Source organism: Haliotis rubra, unplaced genomic scaffold (genome assembly GCF_003918875.1).
Source record: "Haliotis rubra isolate DU_JTF1 unplaced genomic scaffold, ASM391887v1 Scf52, whole genome shotgun sequence".
Lineage (NCBI taxonomy): Eukaryota > Metazoa > Mollusca > Gastropoda > Lepetellida > Haliotidae > Haliotis > Haliotis rubra.
In genome coordinates, this window is record NW_025767213.1 from 1664642 (window position 1) to 1681264 (window position 16623).

Below are 16623 nucleotides of genomic sequence, written 5' to 3' on the forward strand. Positions count from 1 at the left end.
TGGATGAACAATTGTAGAATGTGGTGAGTGATTGTACGTCACAGTGTGGATGAACAATTGTAGAATGGTCAGAGTGATTGTACCTCACTGGGAGGATAAACAATTGTGGTATGTGCTGGAGTGATTGTACCTCACTGTGTGGATGAACAATTGTAGAATGTGGTGAGTGATTGTGAGTCACTGTGTGGATGAACAATTGTAGAATGTGCTGTGGTGAGTTATTGTGTGTTCACACAGTGTGGATGAACAATTGTAGAATGTGCTGTGGGTGATTGTAGAATACGCCATTGTGTGTGGATGAACAATTGTAGAATGTGTGAGTGATTGCCATTGTAAATCACTGTATGGATGAACAAATGTAGAATGTGGTGAATGATTGTAAGTCACTGTGTGGATGAACAATTGTAGAATGTGCTGAGTGATTGTACGTCACTGTCTGGATGAACAATTGTAGAATGTGGTGAGAGATTGTACGTCACTGTGTGGATGAACAATTGTAGAATGTGCTGAGTCATAGTAACTCACTGTGTGGATGAACAATTATAGAATGCGCTGATGATGATTGTAAGTGACTGTGCGGATGAACAATTCTAAAATGTGGTTAGTGATTGTACGTCACTGTGTTGATAAACAATTGTAGAAGGGTCAGAGGGATTGTACCTCCCTGAGTGGACAAACAATTGTGGTATGTGCTGGATGATTGTACCTCACTGTGTGGATGAACAATTGTAGAATGTGGTGAGTGATTGTAAGTCACTGTGTTAATGAACAATTGTAGAATGTGGTGAGTGATTGTACCTCACTGTGTGGATGAACAATTGTAGAATGTACTGCGTGATTGTACGTCATTGTGTGGATGAACAATTGCAGAATGTGCATAGTGATTGTACGTCACTGTGTGGTTGAACAATTGTACAATGTGGTGAGTGATTGTAAGTCACTGTGTGGATGAACAGTTGTAAAATGTGGTGAGTGATTGTACGTCACTGTGTGGATGAACAATTGTAGAATGTGGTGAGTGATTGTACGTCACTGTGTGGATGAACAATTGTAGAATGCGCTGAGTGATTGTAAGTCACTGTATGGATGAACAATTGTAGAATGTGGTGAGTGATTGTACGTCACTGTGTTGATAAACAATTGTAGAATGGTCAGAGGGATTGTACCTCACTGTGTGGATAAACAATTGTAGAATGTGCTGGATGATTGTACGTCATTGTGTGGATGAACAATTGTAGAATGTGGTGAGTGATTGTAAGTCACTGTGTGGATGAACAATTGTAGAATGTGCTGAGTGATTGTACGTCACTGTGTGGATGAACAATTGTAGAATGTGCTGAGTGATTGTACGTCATTGTGTGGATGAACAATTGTAGAATGTGCTGAGTGATTGTACGTCACTGTGTGGATGAACAATTGTAGAATGTGGTGAGTGATTGTAAGTCACTGTGTGGATGAACAATTGTAGAATGTGTTGAGTGATTGTACGTCACTGTGTGGATGAACAATTGTAGAATGTGCTGAGTGATTGTACGTCACTGTGTGGATGAACAATTGTAGAATGTGCTGAGTGATTGTACGTCACTGTGTGGATGAACAATTGTAGAATGTGCTGAGTGATTGTATGTCACTGTGTTGGGTAAACAATTGTAGAATGTGCTGAGTGATTGTAAGTCACTGTGTGGATGAACAATTGTAGAATGTGGTGAGTGATTGTAAGTCACTGTGTGGATGAACAATTGTAGAATGTGGTGAGTGATTGTACCTCACTGTGTGGATGAACAATTGTAGAATGTACTGAGTGATTGTACGTCATTGTGTGGATGAACAATTGTAGAATGTGGTGAGTGATTGTACGTCACTGTGTGGTTGAACAATTGTAGAAATGTGGTGAGTGATTGTAAGTCACTGTGTGGATGAACAATTGTAGAATGTGGTGAGTGATTGTACGTCACTGTGTGGATGAACAATTGTAGAATGTGGTGAGTGATTGTACCTCACTGTGTGGATGAACAATTGTAGAATATGATTGTACGTCACTGTCTGATGTGTGATTGTACGTCACTGTGTGGATGAACAATTGTAGAATGTGCTGAGTGATTGTACGTCACTGTGTGGATGAACAATTGTGAATGTGCTGAGTGATTGTAAGTCACTGTGATGGATGAACAATTGTAAAATGTGGATGAGTAGGATTGTATTGTCACTGTGTTGATGAACAATTGTAGAATGTGCAGAGGGATTGTACGTCACTGAGTGGACAAACAATTGTGGTATGTGCTAGAATGTGATCGTTCACTGTCCTACTTGAACAATTTATCCAGAATGTGGTGGACAGTTCAGGAGAATTGTACGTCACTGTGAGGATGAACAATTGTAGAATGTGCTGAGTGATTGTACGTCACTGTGTGGATGAACAATCAGAGGATGTACTGCGTGATTGTACGTCATTGTGTGGGATGAACAATTGCAGAATAAAAAGATAGTGATTGTACGTCACTGTGCGGATGAACAATTGTAGAATGTGCTATGTAATTGTACGTCACTGTGTGGATGAACAATTGTAGAATGTGCTGACTGATTGTATGTCACTGTGTGGATGAACAATTGAAGAACGGTCCTAGGTGATTGTACCTCACTGTGTGGATAAACAATTGTAGAATGTACTGAGTGATTGTACGTCACTGTGTGGATGAACAATTGTAGAATGTGGTGAGTGATTGTAAGTCACTGTGTGGATGAACAATTGTAGAATGTTGTGAGTGATTGTAAGTCACTGTGTGGATGAACAATTGTAGAATGTGGTGAGTGATTGTACGTCACTGTGTGGATGAACAATTGTAGAATGTGCTAGGTGATTGTAAGCGCGACTAAACGACAATTATTGAAAAACATTCTGGATTGTCGCAATGACGCGTTTCAGCGAATGTTGTCACTTTCCTAATGTGTTTGAAAGATCGACAACGCAGTATGTCCCTTCTAGACTTCCATAATTTCCCGACTTTCATGATCATTCGACAGAGTTGTCCTACTTGACGCTACATAATTTATCAGCGACAGTTATACGGGATGGCTTCTCACTTGGTGTGACGGTTCAGGAGAGATTATATATATATTGCTAGTGTTTGTCAGCCACAAAGAGTAGCTCGATGTCAGAGGTATGTAGAAACCATCACAACTTGAACAGAGAGTGTATGTTAGTCAGTTAGCAATCTTGTGGGTCTGCCTCAGCTCCGGGTGGATGGGCCGCATCACTGTGAGGATGAACAATTGTACAATGTGCTGAGTGATTGTACGTAACTGTCTGGATGAACAATTGTACAATGTGCTGAGTGATTGTACGTCACTGTGCGGATGAACAATTGTAGAATGTGTTATGTAATTGTACGTCACTGTGTGGATGAACAATTGTAGAATGTGCTGACTGATTGTATGTCACTATGTGGATGAACAATTGAAGAACGGTCCTAGGAATTGTTCCTCACTGTGTGGATAAACAATTGTAGAATGTACATGGTGATTGTATGTCATTGTGTGGATCAACAATTGTAGAATGTGGTGAGTGATTGTAAGTCACTGTGTGGATGAACAACTGTAGAATGTGGTGAGTGATTGTAAGTCACTGTGTGGATGAACAATTGTAGAATGTGGTGAGTGATTGTACGTCAGTGTGTGGATGAACAATTGTAGAATGTGCTAGGTGACTGTAAGCGCGACTAAACGACAATTATTGAAAAACATTCTGGATTGTCGCAATGACGCGTTTCAGCGAATGTTGTCACTTTCCTAATGTGTTTGAAAGATCGACAACGCAGTATGTCCCTTCTAGACTTCCATAATTTCCGACTTTCATGATCATTCGACAGAGTTGTCCCACTTGACGCTACATAATTTATCAGCGACAGTTATACGGGATGGCTTCTCACCTGGGTGTGACGGTTCAGGAGAGATTATATATATATTGCTAGTGTTTGTCAGCCACAAAGAGTAGCTCGATGTCAGAGGTATGTAGAAACCATCACAACTTGAACAGAGAGTGTATGTTAGTCAGTCAGCAATCTTGTCGGTCTGCCTCAGTTCCGGGTGGATGGGCCGCATCACTGTGTGGATGAACAATTGTACAATGTGCTGAGTGATTGTACGTCACTGTGTGGATGAACAATTGTAGAATGTGGTGAGTGATTATATGTCACTGTGTGGATGAACAATTGTAGAATGTGCTGACTGATTGTACGTCACTATGTGGATGAACAATTGGAGAATGGTCCTAGGGATTATACCTCACTGTGTGGACGAACAATTGTAGAATGTCCTGGGTGATTGTACCTCACTGTGTTTATGAACAATTGCAGAATGTGGTGAGTGATTTTAGGTCACTGTGTGGATGAACAGTTCCAGAATGTGGTGAGTGATTGTAAGTCATTGTGTTGATGAACAATTGTAGAATGTGTTGAGTGATTGTACGTCACTGTGTGGATGAACAATTGTAGAATGTGGTGAGTGATTGTAAGTCACTGTGTGGATGAACAATTGTAGAATGTGCTGAGTGATTGTACGTCACTGTGTGGATGAACAATTCTAGAATGTGCTGAGTGATTGTAAGTCACTGTGTCTATGAACAGTTCTGGAATGTGGTGAGTGATTGTAAGTCACTGTGTGGATGAACAATTGTAGAATGTGGTGAGTGATTGTAAGTGACTGTGTTGATGAACAGTTGTATTATGCGGTGAGTGATTGTACGTCACTGTGTGGATGAACAATTGTAGAATGTGCTGAGTGATTGTACGTCACTGTGTGGATGAACAATTGTAGAATGTGCTGAGTGATTGTACGTCACTGTGTTGATGAACAATTGTAGAATGTGCTGAGTGATTGTAAGTCACTGTGTGGATGAACAATTTTAGAATGTGGTGATTGAGTGATTGTACGTCAGTATGTGTTGATAAACAATGTGTAGAATTGTTAGAATGTGGTGAGTGATTGTACCTCACTGTGTGGATGAACAATTGTAGTATGTGCTGGTTGATTGTAAGTCACTGTGTGGATGAACAATTGTAGAATGTGCTGAGTGATTGTACGTCACTGTGTGGATGAACAATTGTAGAATGTGCTGAGTGATTGTACGTCACTGTGTGGATGAACAATTGTAGAATGTGCTGAGTGATTGTAAGTCACTGTGTGGATGAACAATTGTAGAATGTGCTGAGTGATTGTACGTCACTGTGTGGATGAACAATTGTAGAATATGCTGAGTGATTGTACGTCACTGTGTTGATGAACAATTGTAGAATGTGCTGAGTGATTGTACGTCATTGTGTTGATCAACAATTGTAGAATGTGCTGAGTGATTGTAAGTCACTGTGTGGTTGAACAATTGTAGAATGTGGTGAGTGATTGTAAGTCACTGTGTGAATGAACAATTCTAGAATGTGGAGAGTGATTGTTAGTCACTCTCTGTGGATGAACAATTGTAGAATGTGCTATGATTGTACGTCACTGTGTGGATGAACAATTGTAGAATGTGCTGACTGATTGTACGTCATTGTGTGGATCAACAATTGTAGAATGTGGTGAGTGATTGTAAGTCACTGTGTGGATGAACAACTGTTGAATGTGGTGAGTGATTGTACGTCAGTGTGTGGATGAACAATTGTAGAATGTGGTGAGTGATTGTACGTCACTGTGTGGATGAACAATTGTAGAATGTGCTGAGTGATTGTACGTCATTGTGTGGATGAACAATTGTAGAATGTGCTGAGTGATTGTAAGTCACTGTATGGATGAACAATTGTAGAATGTGGTGAGTGATTGTAAGTCACTGTGTGGATGAACAATTGTAGAATGTGTCCGAGTGATTGTACGTCATTGTGTGGATGAACAATTGTAGAATGTGCTTAGTGATTGTAAGCGCGACTAAACGACAATTATTGAAAAACATTCTGGATTGTCGCAATGACGCGTGTCAGCGAATGTTGTCACTTTCCTAATGTGTTTGAAAGATCGACAACGCAGTATGTCCCTTCTAGACTTCCATAATTTCCCGACTTTCATGATCATTCGACAGAGTTGTCCTACTTGACGCTACATAATTTATCAGCGACAGTTATACGGGATGGCTTCTCACTTGGTGTGACGGTTCAGGAGAGATTATATATATATTGCTAGTGTTTGTCAGCCACAAAGAGTAGCTCGATGTCAGAGGTATGTAGAAACCATCACAACTTGAACAGAGAGTGTATGTTAGTCAGTCAGCAATCTTGTGGGTCTGCCTCAGTTCCGGGTGGATGGGCCGCATCACTGTGTGGATGAACAATTGTACAATGTGCTGAGTGATTGTACGTAACTGTGTGGATGAACAATTGTACAATGTGCTGAGTGATTGTACGTCACTGTGCGGATGAACAATTGTAGAATGTGTTATGTAATTGTACGTCACTGTGTGGATGAACAATTGTAGAATGTGCTGACTGATTGTATGTCACTATGTGGATGAACAATTGTAGAGTGTGCTGAGTAATAGTAACTCACTGTGTGGATGAACAATTATAGAATGCGCTGAGTGATTGTAAGTCACTGTGTGGATGAACAATTGTAGAATGTGCTGAGTGATTGTACGTCACTGTGTGGATGAACAATTGTAGAAGTGGTCAACAATTGTAGGATTGTACCTCACTGTGTGGATGAACAATTGTGGAATGTGCTGAGTGATTGTACCTCACTGTGTGGATGAACAATTGTAGAATGTGGTGAGTGATTGTAAGTCACTGTGTTAATGAACAATTGTAGAATGTGGTGAGTGATTGTACCTCACTGTGTGGATGAACAATTGTAGAATGTGCTGAGTGATTGTACGTCATTGTGTGGATGAACAATTGCAGAATGTGCATAGTGATTGTACGTCACTGTGTGGATGAACAATTGTAGAATGTGCTGAGTGATTGTACGTCACTATGTGGATGAACAATTGAAGAACGGTCCTAGGAATTGTTCCTCACTGTGTGGATAAACAATTGTAGAATGTACATGGTGATTGTATGTCATTGTGTGGATCAACAATTGTAGAATGTGGTGAGTGATTGTACGTCACTGTGTGGATGAACAATTGTAGAATGTGGTGAGTGATTGTAAGTCACTGTGTGGATGAACAATTGTAGAATGTGGTGAGTGATTGTACGTCAGTGTGTGGATGAACAATTGTAGAATGTGGTGAGTGATTGTAAGTCACTGTGTGGATGAACAATTGTAGAATGTGGTGAGTGATTGTAAGTCACTGTGTGGATGAACAATTGTAGAATGTGCTGACTGATTGTACGTCACTGTGTGGATGAACAATTGTAGAATGTGGTGAGTGATTGTAAGTCACTGTATGGATGAACAATTGTAGAATGTTGTGAGTGATTGTAAGTCACTGTGTGGATGAACAATTGTAGAATGTGCTGACTGATTGTACGTCATTGTGTGGATCAACAATTGTAGAATGTGGTGAGTGATTGTAAGCGCGACTAAACGACAATTATTGAAAAACATTCTGGATTGTCGCAATGACGCGTTTCAGCGAATGTTGTCACTTTCCTAATGTGTTTGAAAGATCGACAACGCAGTATGTCCCTTCTAGACTTCCATAATTTCCCGACTTTCATGATCATTCGACAGAGTTGTCCTACTTGACGCTACATAATTTATCAGCGACAGTTATACGGGATGGCTTCTCACTTGGTGTGACGGTTCAGGAGAGATTATATATATATTGCTAGTGTTTGTCAGCCACAAAGAGTAGCTCGATGTCAGAGGTATGTAGAAACCATCACAACTTGAACAGAGAGTGTATGTTAGTCAGTCAGCAATCTTGTCGGTCTCTGCCTCAGTTCCAGGTGGATGGGCCGCATCACTGTGTGGATGAACAATTGTAGAATGTGCTGAGTGATTGTACGTCACTGTGTGGATGAACAATTGTAGAATGTGCTGAGTGATTGTACGTCACTGTGTGGATGAACAATTGTAGAATGTGCTGACTGATTGTACGTCACTGTGTGGATGAACAATTGTAGAATATGCTGAGTGATTGTACGTCACTGTGTGGATGAACAATTGTAGAATGTGCTGAGTGATTGTACGTCACTGTGTGGATGAACAATTGTAGAATATGCTGGGTGATTGTACGTCACTGTGTTGATGAACAATTGTAGAATGTGGTGAGTGATTGTACGTCACTGTGTGGATGAACAGTTCCAGAATGTGGTGAGTGATTGTAAGTCACTGTGTTGATGAACAATTGTAGAATGTGCTGAGTGATTGTACGTCACTGTGTGGATGAACACTTGTAGAATGTGGTCAGTGATTCTAAGTCACTGTGTTGATGAATAATTGTAGAATGTGCTGAGTGATTGTACGTCACTGTGTGGATGAACAATTGTAGAATGTGCTGAGTGATTGTAAGTCACTGTGTGGATGAACAATTGTAGAATGTGCTGAGTGATTGTACGTCACTGTGTGGATGAACAATTGTAGAATGTGGTGAGTGATCATACGTCACTGTGTGGATGAACAATTGTAGAATGTGCTGTGTGATTGTCCGTCTCAGTGTTGATGAACAATTGTAGATTGTGCTGGGTGATTGTACACCATTGTGTGGATGAACAATTGTAGAATGTGCTGAGTGATTGTAAATCACTGTGTGGATGAACAATTGTAGAATGTGGTGAGTGATTGTACGTCACTGTGTGGATGAACAATTGTTGAATGTGCTGAGTGATTGTATGTCACTGTGTGGATGAACAATTGTAGAATGTTCCGAGTGATTGTACGTCACTGTGTGGTTCACGGCTTGCCTGTAGACAAGACGAAATCTTAAGGGATATAGAGAGTCGTTTGTACATGGGTGTATTTAGCAGCTCATATAAGTGAGATAATACGGAACATTTGACATATCCCCGATTTGATCACGTATGTTTTCCTCCACCACTTTAGATGGATGTCCGTGTACTCTTCGTCGCCTGTGTCTTGCCGGTGATGGTGCTGGGCTTTCAAGACGGAGCAGGTGCCCAGGCTTGCCTCAATCTCATTCCCGTTCATGACGGAACTACCGCAAACACCACACAAGCTCCTTACAGCATCACAGTCAATGCTACCTCTATCAAACAAGGCACGACGGTAACAGGTGAGTAGACAGATCACCTGTCTCATTCAGGTATACGTCGTACCTTGCTTTTTTGTCAACATCCCGTCATGTCCGTATTTCAGTTGATCGGAAAACAAGTATTTCTTATAGACGGGTAACTGAAAAGAATAACGGCTCTGCAACTTTAACTTTCAAAATCCAACATATACTAATCTAGCTGATATCATTGAATTATTCAGTAACTCTGAACGCAACTGCCGCCGACGGATACTTCAAGGGTTTCCTGGTCCAAGCCCGCTGTACCAAGTGTACCACTGCCGACACGGCCATAGTGCCCGGGACATTTGCCAAGTACACCGCCTCGGATGATACTATTAAAACCAAAACCTGTGCGGGTGCCGAAAAGGTCATTTTTCAAGTTTATAAAAATATAAACTAGCATTTAGAGAAAGAACATAGAGCACGGTAATCAGCTCTAACGTCTTTGCAAAATATCCATTGACATCCCTTACTGCAGCTGAACACAATAATGTAACCCATTTTGTTTGTTGTATTTTCAGAATTCGATGACTCACACCAGTCGAAGTATGAAGACATCAGCAGTGTTCACCTGGACAGCACCCTCTAACTTTGATGTTTCCCAGGGCGTTAAGTTTCGGTACGCTTGCTCCACCACATACAATAACATGTTTGTACATGCGCCATGTCAGTAAATGCTGTCTGAAGGACAATGGGCATGGTATTTATGACGGAATGTTGGACACATGGTATTCTGTAGGACACTGGAGATGTTATTTATGATGTTTTTAAGAACACTTACGGTAGGTCTGTAAGTGTCTTTGCACCAGTTTTCTGTCTGTGTATGTGTAATTGTGTGTTCGTGTCGCTTCATGTATGTCTGTGGTCGTATACCATCTTGTGTATACATGTATATCAGGGTATGTCTGTGGTCGTATACCATCTTGTGTATATATGTATATCAGGGTATGTCTGTGGTCGTATACCATCTTGTGTATACATGTATATCAGGGTATGTCTGTGGTCGTATACAATCTTGTGTATACATGTATATGTGGGTATGTCTGTCGGCGTCTCATTGTGCCTGTGTGTGTATCTCTATGTACATGTATGTCTATCGGTGTCTTTAAAGGGGATACACAACACAACGTCTGAGACATACACATACCTATCACACCGGTAGAGTCATATTCCAAACTCTCTTATCGCATGGCGTCCCATATCTAACTCCAACGAAAAGAAAACAATATGGAAAACATATCTTTTCTCACGGATGCAAAAGGACGAATGAGTTCCCGTGCCTTGGTGACGTTGAGAAGGCTGACCGTTTGACCAGATTACATTATCTGTATATTTCAGGGCTACTATTGTTAAAGACAAACCGATCTGGTGGACCAACGTGGCATCACAAGAGATCAGCATCACTGGAACAAACTCCGCTCCCCATGTTGCTCCAGTAGTGGCTGTCGTCATGGCTTTCAGTATTCTCGGGTCTTCCCTCCTCGCATAACAGACCTGCATCATCTCTGGATGTGATGTGTAACAATAGTTTAAAGCATTAATGCCTCCATAAAGAGTACAATATTAAGGGTACACTAACACCTCCTATTAGTTAAAACTCCTCCAATTCGGTCACTTTTTGAGAAGAATAACCCCCTTTGGAAAATTCTATTTTTTGTATGTATGTTGAATTGAACGAAAATATACCCCCCTGATATTATGCAAAGTGAACTAATGCCTTTACCGCTTCTTTTTATAGTGTTTCAGTTATATCACGACCTATATATGTCTAATGCGCTAGGAAAATATACGTTTCTCAATAAAACTTGCCAGATTGATCTTTGTTTACTGCGTGAGGCATTTACTCCAGAATAATATAGTGTTTACCCAGAAATTGGAGGATATGTACATAATTTGGGGGTTGTTGGGCTGGGGTGCAGGAAATACAGACACAATGGTCATTAATATGACGAGTATATGGATGGCAACTTCTTCTTTATTGTAGAATTGAAGTTGAGGATCCGGTCTGATTCATCTCCATGTAGATGTCTGAAGAGATTCTTGAAGTTGCCATCCATATACTCGTCTTGCTACTCGTCTTGTATATTCACCAACTTCTAAATGCCTCTCAAGAATCTCAAATCAATCAGATATTCTGCTCAAAGTGAAATGATAGCAATGAAATGATGTTTACTCATACTGCTGGTGTGTGCAGTAGCATGGTCATGCAGATATCCTTGTGTTTAGGATGACATTGTGGCGTTGTCCTTCAGAATATGGTACATACATACATACATACATACATACATACATACATACATACATACATACATACATACATACATACATACATACATACATACATACATACATACATACATACATACATACATACATACATACATACATACATACATACATACATACATACATGCATACATGCATACATGCATACATGCACACATGCACACATCCATACATCCATACATACATCCATACATGCATACATGCACACATGCACACATACACACATACACGCATGCATACATGCATGCATGCATACATGCATGCATACATACATACATACATACATACATACATACATACATACATACATACAAACATACATACATACATACATACATACATGCATACATGCACACATGCAAACATGCATGCATACATACACACATACACACATACACATGCACACATACACACATACACACATACACACATACATACATACATACATACATACATACATACATACATACATACATACATACATACATACATACATACATACAAGGGCAAACGTTATTGTAACAGACAAACAACATACAGATGTAGGGTTTCACAAGCACGTTCAGGTGGTCAGTAACAAGCCTGTCAACGTTGTGCAATGATGAAGGGCTGAAATCCTTTGTCTCACTGAGGCCAATGAATGTCGAGGGAGCATTTGGCGACTCCATCATCGGCGTTGGAGGATGATATCGTAAAACTCTGTCGTCAGCTGACTCACACCGGTGAAGAGAACTCTTCTCCAATAGCATGCTCCCCAGTTGTCTGCCCCAATGGAGACCTTGACGTCGATGTAGTGGCGTCGGGCGTCTTGGATGGAGGCCATAGAACTGTCCTCGCTTGAACCTGTGTCGGCGGTTTGTAGTTCGAATCCATCGGTCTGGAGGTTTCAGTGTCGTTACTCGTCAAAACGGGGGCGGTCGATAACGTCACCATAGGAGCCTAATGATGTTTCTATGGACGTTGAATCGACATACAACATCACGCTGAGACAATCCTACCTATAGCTCTCCATGTGTCATATTCCCTGAACTTTGGCAGGAATAGTGAAGTTTAACAGTCAGCTGGGGTAGCTGTGAGTAGCGCATCCTAGTTGTCCCAGAATCACATTATGGTATTTCCCAATTCCGGTTCGCCCATACACGGCCTGTGACCTACATCACTCCGGGATTTCCTCCACTGTGCTTAACCTGACTTATCCCCGAGTTATGTCACACTGGCAGCTTAACGGTACAAGGTTCAGTATATTAGTCTGAAGACAGATTGTTATGATTGCTGAGGCGAATCTTCACTCCATCTTTGTTGCTCTTCATCATTATATTTTGGTGAATTTCAGGATAGACGTATATCTTAAGATACACATTCATCATTGTTTACATATACTTGCTCTCACTGCAATAGTACAGCTTCATCATGTTCTGATGGAACCTCAGAAATGGGATTAACAACATATACCTTGTGGAAATCAAACCCGGAGTTTCGGTGTTGCGATCAAACATAGACTACTTCACCAGCCCAGACATCTTGTGATACATGTTGGTCACTGGCCCGACATACTGATAAGGTAGTGTTTACTATCTTCAGATCAATATAATCATATACAACACGAAGTGATATGGACCACCTCGAGTTATATGGTGGTTGTATCTCAGCAGGAACATGAATCTTTTCACAGCATAAAACACAATGAGACTTTCACTGGACACACTGGTAAAACCTCTACGGGCGTCTGTTTCACAGTGCATTACATTACATGGTGGGTGAGTTGTTCATGCATCGCCAACACCTTAATGTGTAGCGCTGTTCTGGTAAACGCACATGCTAATACAAGATTGAAACATTCATACACATCCTACACATTTGATCTTCGCTTCTCGATGAAAGAGGGAATCTTGCTCTGAAACATGACGTTACCATCATCATATCCAAATGTTCCTTCCACAGATTTCCCTCAGTAATCCTAAAAATAAACGACAAAACATTGGAATAAATACGCCCCTCTGACAAGTACAGTTGCCCGCAAGTTGTAATGAAACATGTAACTTCGTCAGCAGAATAACTGGATATACCAGGGTTTCTTTGTCTCGGACACTATGTCAAACTGACATGTTACATACTGGCGTGTGCGGAATAGTTTGAATCCAATACTGCTGAAGAAGACCAACTGAACCCTTTCAAGACAAGGCAGGATGACGGGTGTCTAGTTGACTTGTAGATCACTGGCATTGGCGCCACACGAGGCCGCTGAACATAAACACATGTGACTTGACCCATGATCATAACACACGAAGCATAAAGCATGGTCAACAATGATACACATGATATACAAACACACCAACCCAGAGAAGTGACAAACGACACGTGTGGCTTAAACCATCACACAAAAACATCACACATGGTTAGTCTAAACATATGACACACAACACATGATACATGACACGTGAAACATCATAAGAGACACGTTAGACGAACGCTCAGACACACCAGACACGACACAGGCACACAGTATATGACACAGATTTCATGCATACAGCTGAGCTGAGTATGGTTTTACGTCGATTTTAGCAATATTCCACCAATATCACGGCGGGGGACACCAGAAATGGGCTTCACAAGTTGTACCCATGTGGGGAATCGAACCCGGGCCTTCGGCGTGACGAGCGAACGCTTTAATGACAAGGCTACCCCACCGCCCCGTCATGCATACAGACGAGTACAGACACGTTAATATATACTGAACATCATTGAAAACGCACCACATGTAAATTTTGAAATGTGGTAATATGATTGTTTTGAAAGTGAAAATGAACGTTGGAAATGTTGTTAATGACACAAAAGACTAAATAATGCTGTACAGTAAAGAACGGTTGCCCGAACACATCATGGAACACATCACATGACAACTACAAAATCCATGCACAACACACACGAAAAGCACAAATTACATGCGTAAAACATGCTGATTAGGGGTATAAACGACCGTCGGCAAAAAACCGTTCTCATTTTAGCTGTACCTCCGCAAGTAAAGTTTATTGGGCATGTTGCAGGTTGGCACACCAAGCAGGATTATTGCCAGACGATTTGGTTGCCATCATTCCACCATCATAAAACTTGCCAACAGGTACCAACAAACAGGAACCACCAGGTACCGCTTACGTCCTGGCCAGGCACGTGTTACCAACCCTCGCCAAGATCGAGACATTGTTCGGCGCCATATTGGGGATCGTACGTTGCCGGCTGCCAGAACCGCCAACGCTGTCCAAGGCCGACGTGGTTTGATCAGTGCTTCCACCGTCCGACGCCTTCTCCGTGCGGCAGGATTACGGTTTTGACGCCCTTATGTTGGACCCTTCCTAACTGATAGACATCGGCGTGAACGCCGACGATGGGCTGAACAGCATCGTTTGTGGTTGTTACGACGTTGGCATGGTGTGTTCTCCGACGAGTCACGTTTTCACTTGCGAAATGCTGACGGGCGTCTACGGGTATGGCGTCGACGGGGAGAACGTTACCACCAGGACTGTGTTGTGCAAACAGATCGGTGGGGTGGAGGAAGCATTATGGTGTGGAGAGGGATCAGTTATCATCACAAAACCGATCTGGTAGTTTGTCGTGGCAGAGTGAATGCCCTTTACTACCGTGACACCATTCTTTAGAAAACGTCGTTACCTTCTTTAACCAAATCAAGATCTGCACACATTCCAGCAGGACAATCCTCGAGCTCATACTGCACGTGTTGCAGCACAGTTTCTGGCAAACAACAACATTCCTCTACTTCCATGGCCTGTCACCAGATTTGTTTCCCATTGAACACTTGTGGGATTACATCGGCCAACGCCTCTCACGTCGCCCACAGATCAACAACCTTGGGGAACTTGAGAATGCCTTGCAACAAGAGTGGAATGCATTGCCTTAAAATATTATTCAGAGACTTATCAGTTCAATGAGGAGACGTTGCACAGCTTGTGTTGCTGGTAACGGTGGTCATACACATTACTGGCTTTCCAATTTGACTCCATCTTTCTTTCATGGTCAGCTGAATTAAAACTTCACTGTTTTGCTGGATTGGTTCTTGTTTCTTTTCTTTACCAATCATTGGACTACGAAAGTGTGTAAAATGTACACCGATTGCTCATTTATGCTCTTGGAAATCCAAACTAATACAGGTGGTGCGTTTTCGATGAAGTTCAGTATACTACCCATCAAAAGTTTAGACTCACTAGTGTAAATGTAGCCACTTACTTCAGTCAACTGTTCTAAACTAGAGTTTGCAAAATATTCCATACTGTGTAAAGGTACTGTTTACACATGAGCTGATGTCTTGTAAAACACATTCGTAACGCTGAAAAGATTACTGTCATGAGTTCAAGAAGTGATGAAACTGGCGAATTCTTAACAAAACTTTACACCAAAACGCAGCTGTTCACATGCACAACATGTTTTTCCGTTAGTATACTTGGGACTGTCTCTCGTATCCGACAATGTAATAACCACGTGTCAACCGCTGCAGACATCTTGCCGTCCATGTTTCTCTTTCATGCTCAGGAAAAATCTGTTTGCATCTTCATTGTGGTTTATCGTACCTACAGTCAAACACCACTGTGTCGAACTTTCGTTTAGTCGTTTGATCCCTGCGTTTTTCACATTAGACACACCTTTTCGGCTGTGTCGAACGTCGAAGTACTCGAAGTATTTTCATTGTTCAATTCAGCTTCGGCACAACGATGTTAGACTGTCAAGACTTGATTGTAAGTCAGGAACCACCAGGTTCTATCAGCTGTCTTCGACAGAACATCATAACAATGCTGGTTTTCATTCCTACTGTTACCAACCCCCCCCCCCCCCCCTTGATATATTCACAAGTACATGACTGACTGAGTACACCGGATCTGTAGCGTGCCGTATTCCGGTTAAGGAGCTGACATCACTGTCATCGCTGAGTTCCGCACAGTGGAAGCTTGACTGTAGGTCTGTACGAACACTGAGGTCAGTATTCTTCATGTAGATAATATCACTTTGAAACTTTGCTTTAGAGGTTGATGTTTCTTATACATAATGCGATATTTATTCCATTCCGGAAATTGTATTCATATGTTAAAAAATAACAGGTAAGTACACGATACAGCGACCATGCCGGATAGTGTGTTATAGTGAAATCTGACGAACGCGTGGCAAGCCGTTTT

General features: G+C 41.5%; 2 protein-coding genes across 4 annotated transcripts in view; both read left to right on the forward strand.

Annotated features, from left to right (window-relative positions):
* Nucleotides 1-16623, forward strand: part of LOC124292547 (putative defense protein 3) — a 47095-nt gene that overhangs the window by 19482 nt on the left and 10990 nt on the right. Inside the window, exons 1-5 of one of the 3 annotated variants that reach the window (XM_046729680.1) lie at nt 7670-7790; nt 8968-9157; nt 9358-9524; nt 9679-9776; nt 10496-10974. In XM_046729680.1, the coding sequence (XP_046585636.1) occupies nt 7782-7790; nt 8968-9157; nt 9358-9524; nt 9679-9776; nt 10496-10646 (615 nt within the window). In that variant the 5' untranslated portion in view covers nt 7670-7781 and the 3' untranslated portion in view covers nt 10647-10974. Of the gene's footprint in view, nt 1-7669; nt 7791-8967; nt 9158-9357; nt 9525-9678; nt 9777-10495; nt 10975-16623 lie in introns of those variants that run through there. The other 2 variants (XM_046729682.1, XM_046729681.1) reach the window with 2 other exon arrangements.
* Nucleotides 16366-16623, forward strand: part of LOC124292549 (putative ferric-chelate reductase 1) — a 28551-nt gene continuing 28293 nt past the window's right edge. The window contains exon 1 of the mRNA XM_046729684.1: nt 16366-16426. The gene's annotated coding sequence lies outside the window, so the exon portion shown is untranslated. The remainder of the gene's footprint in view (nt 16427-16623) is intronic.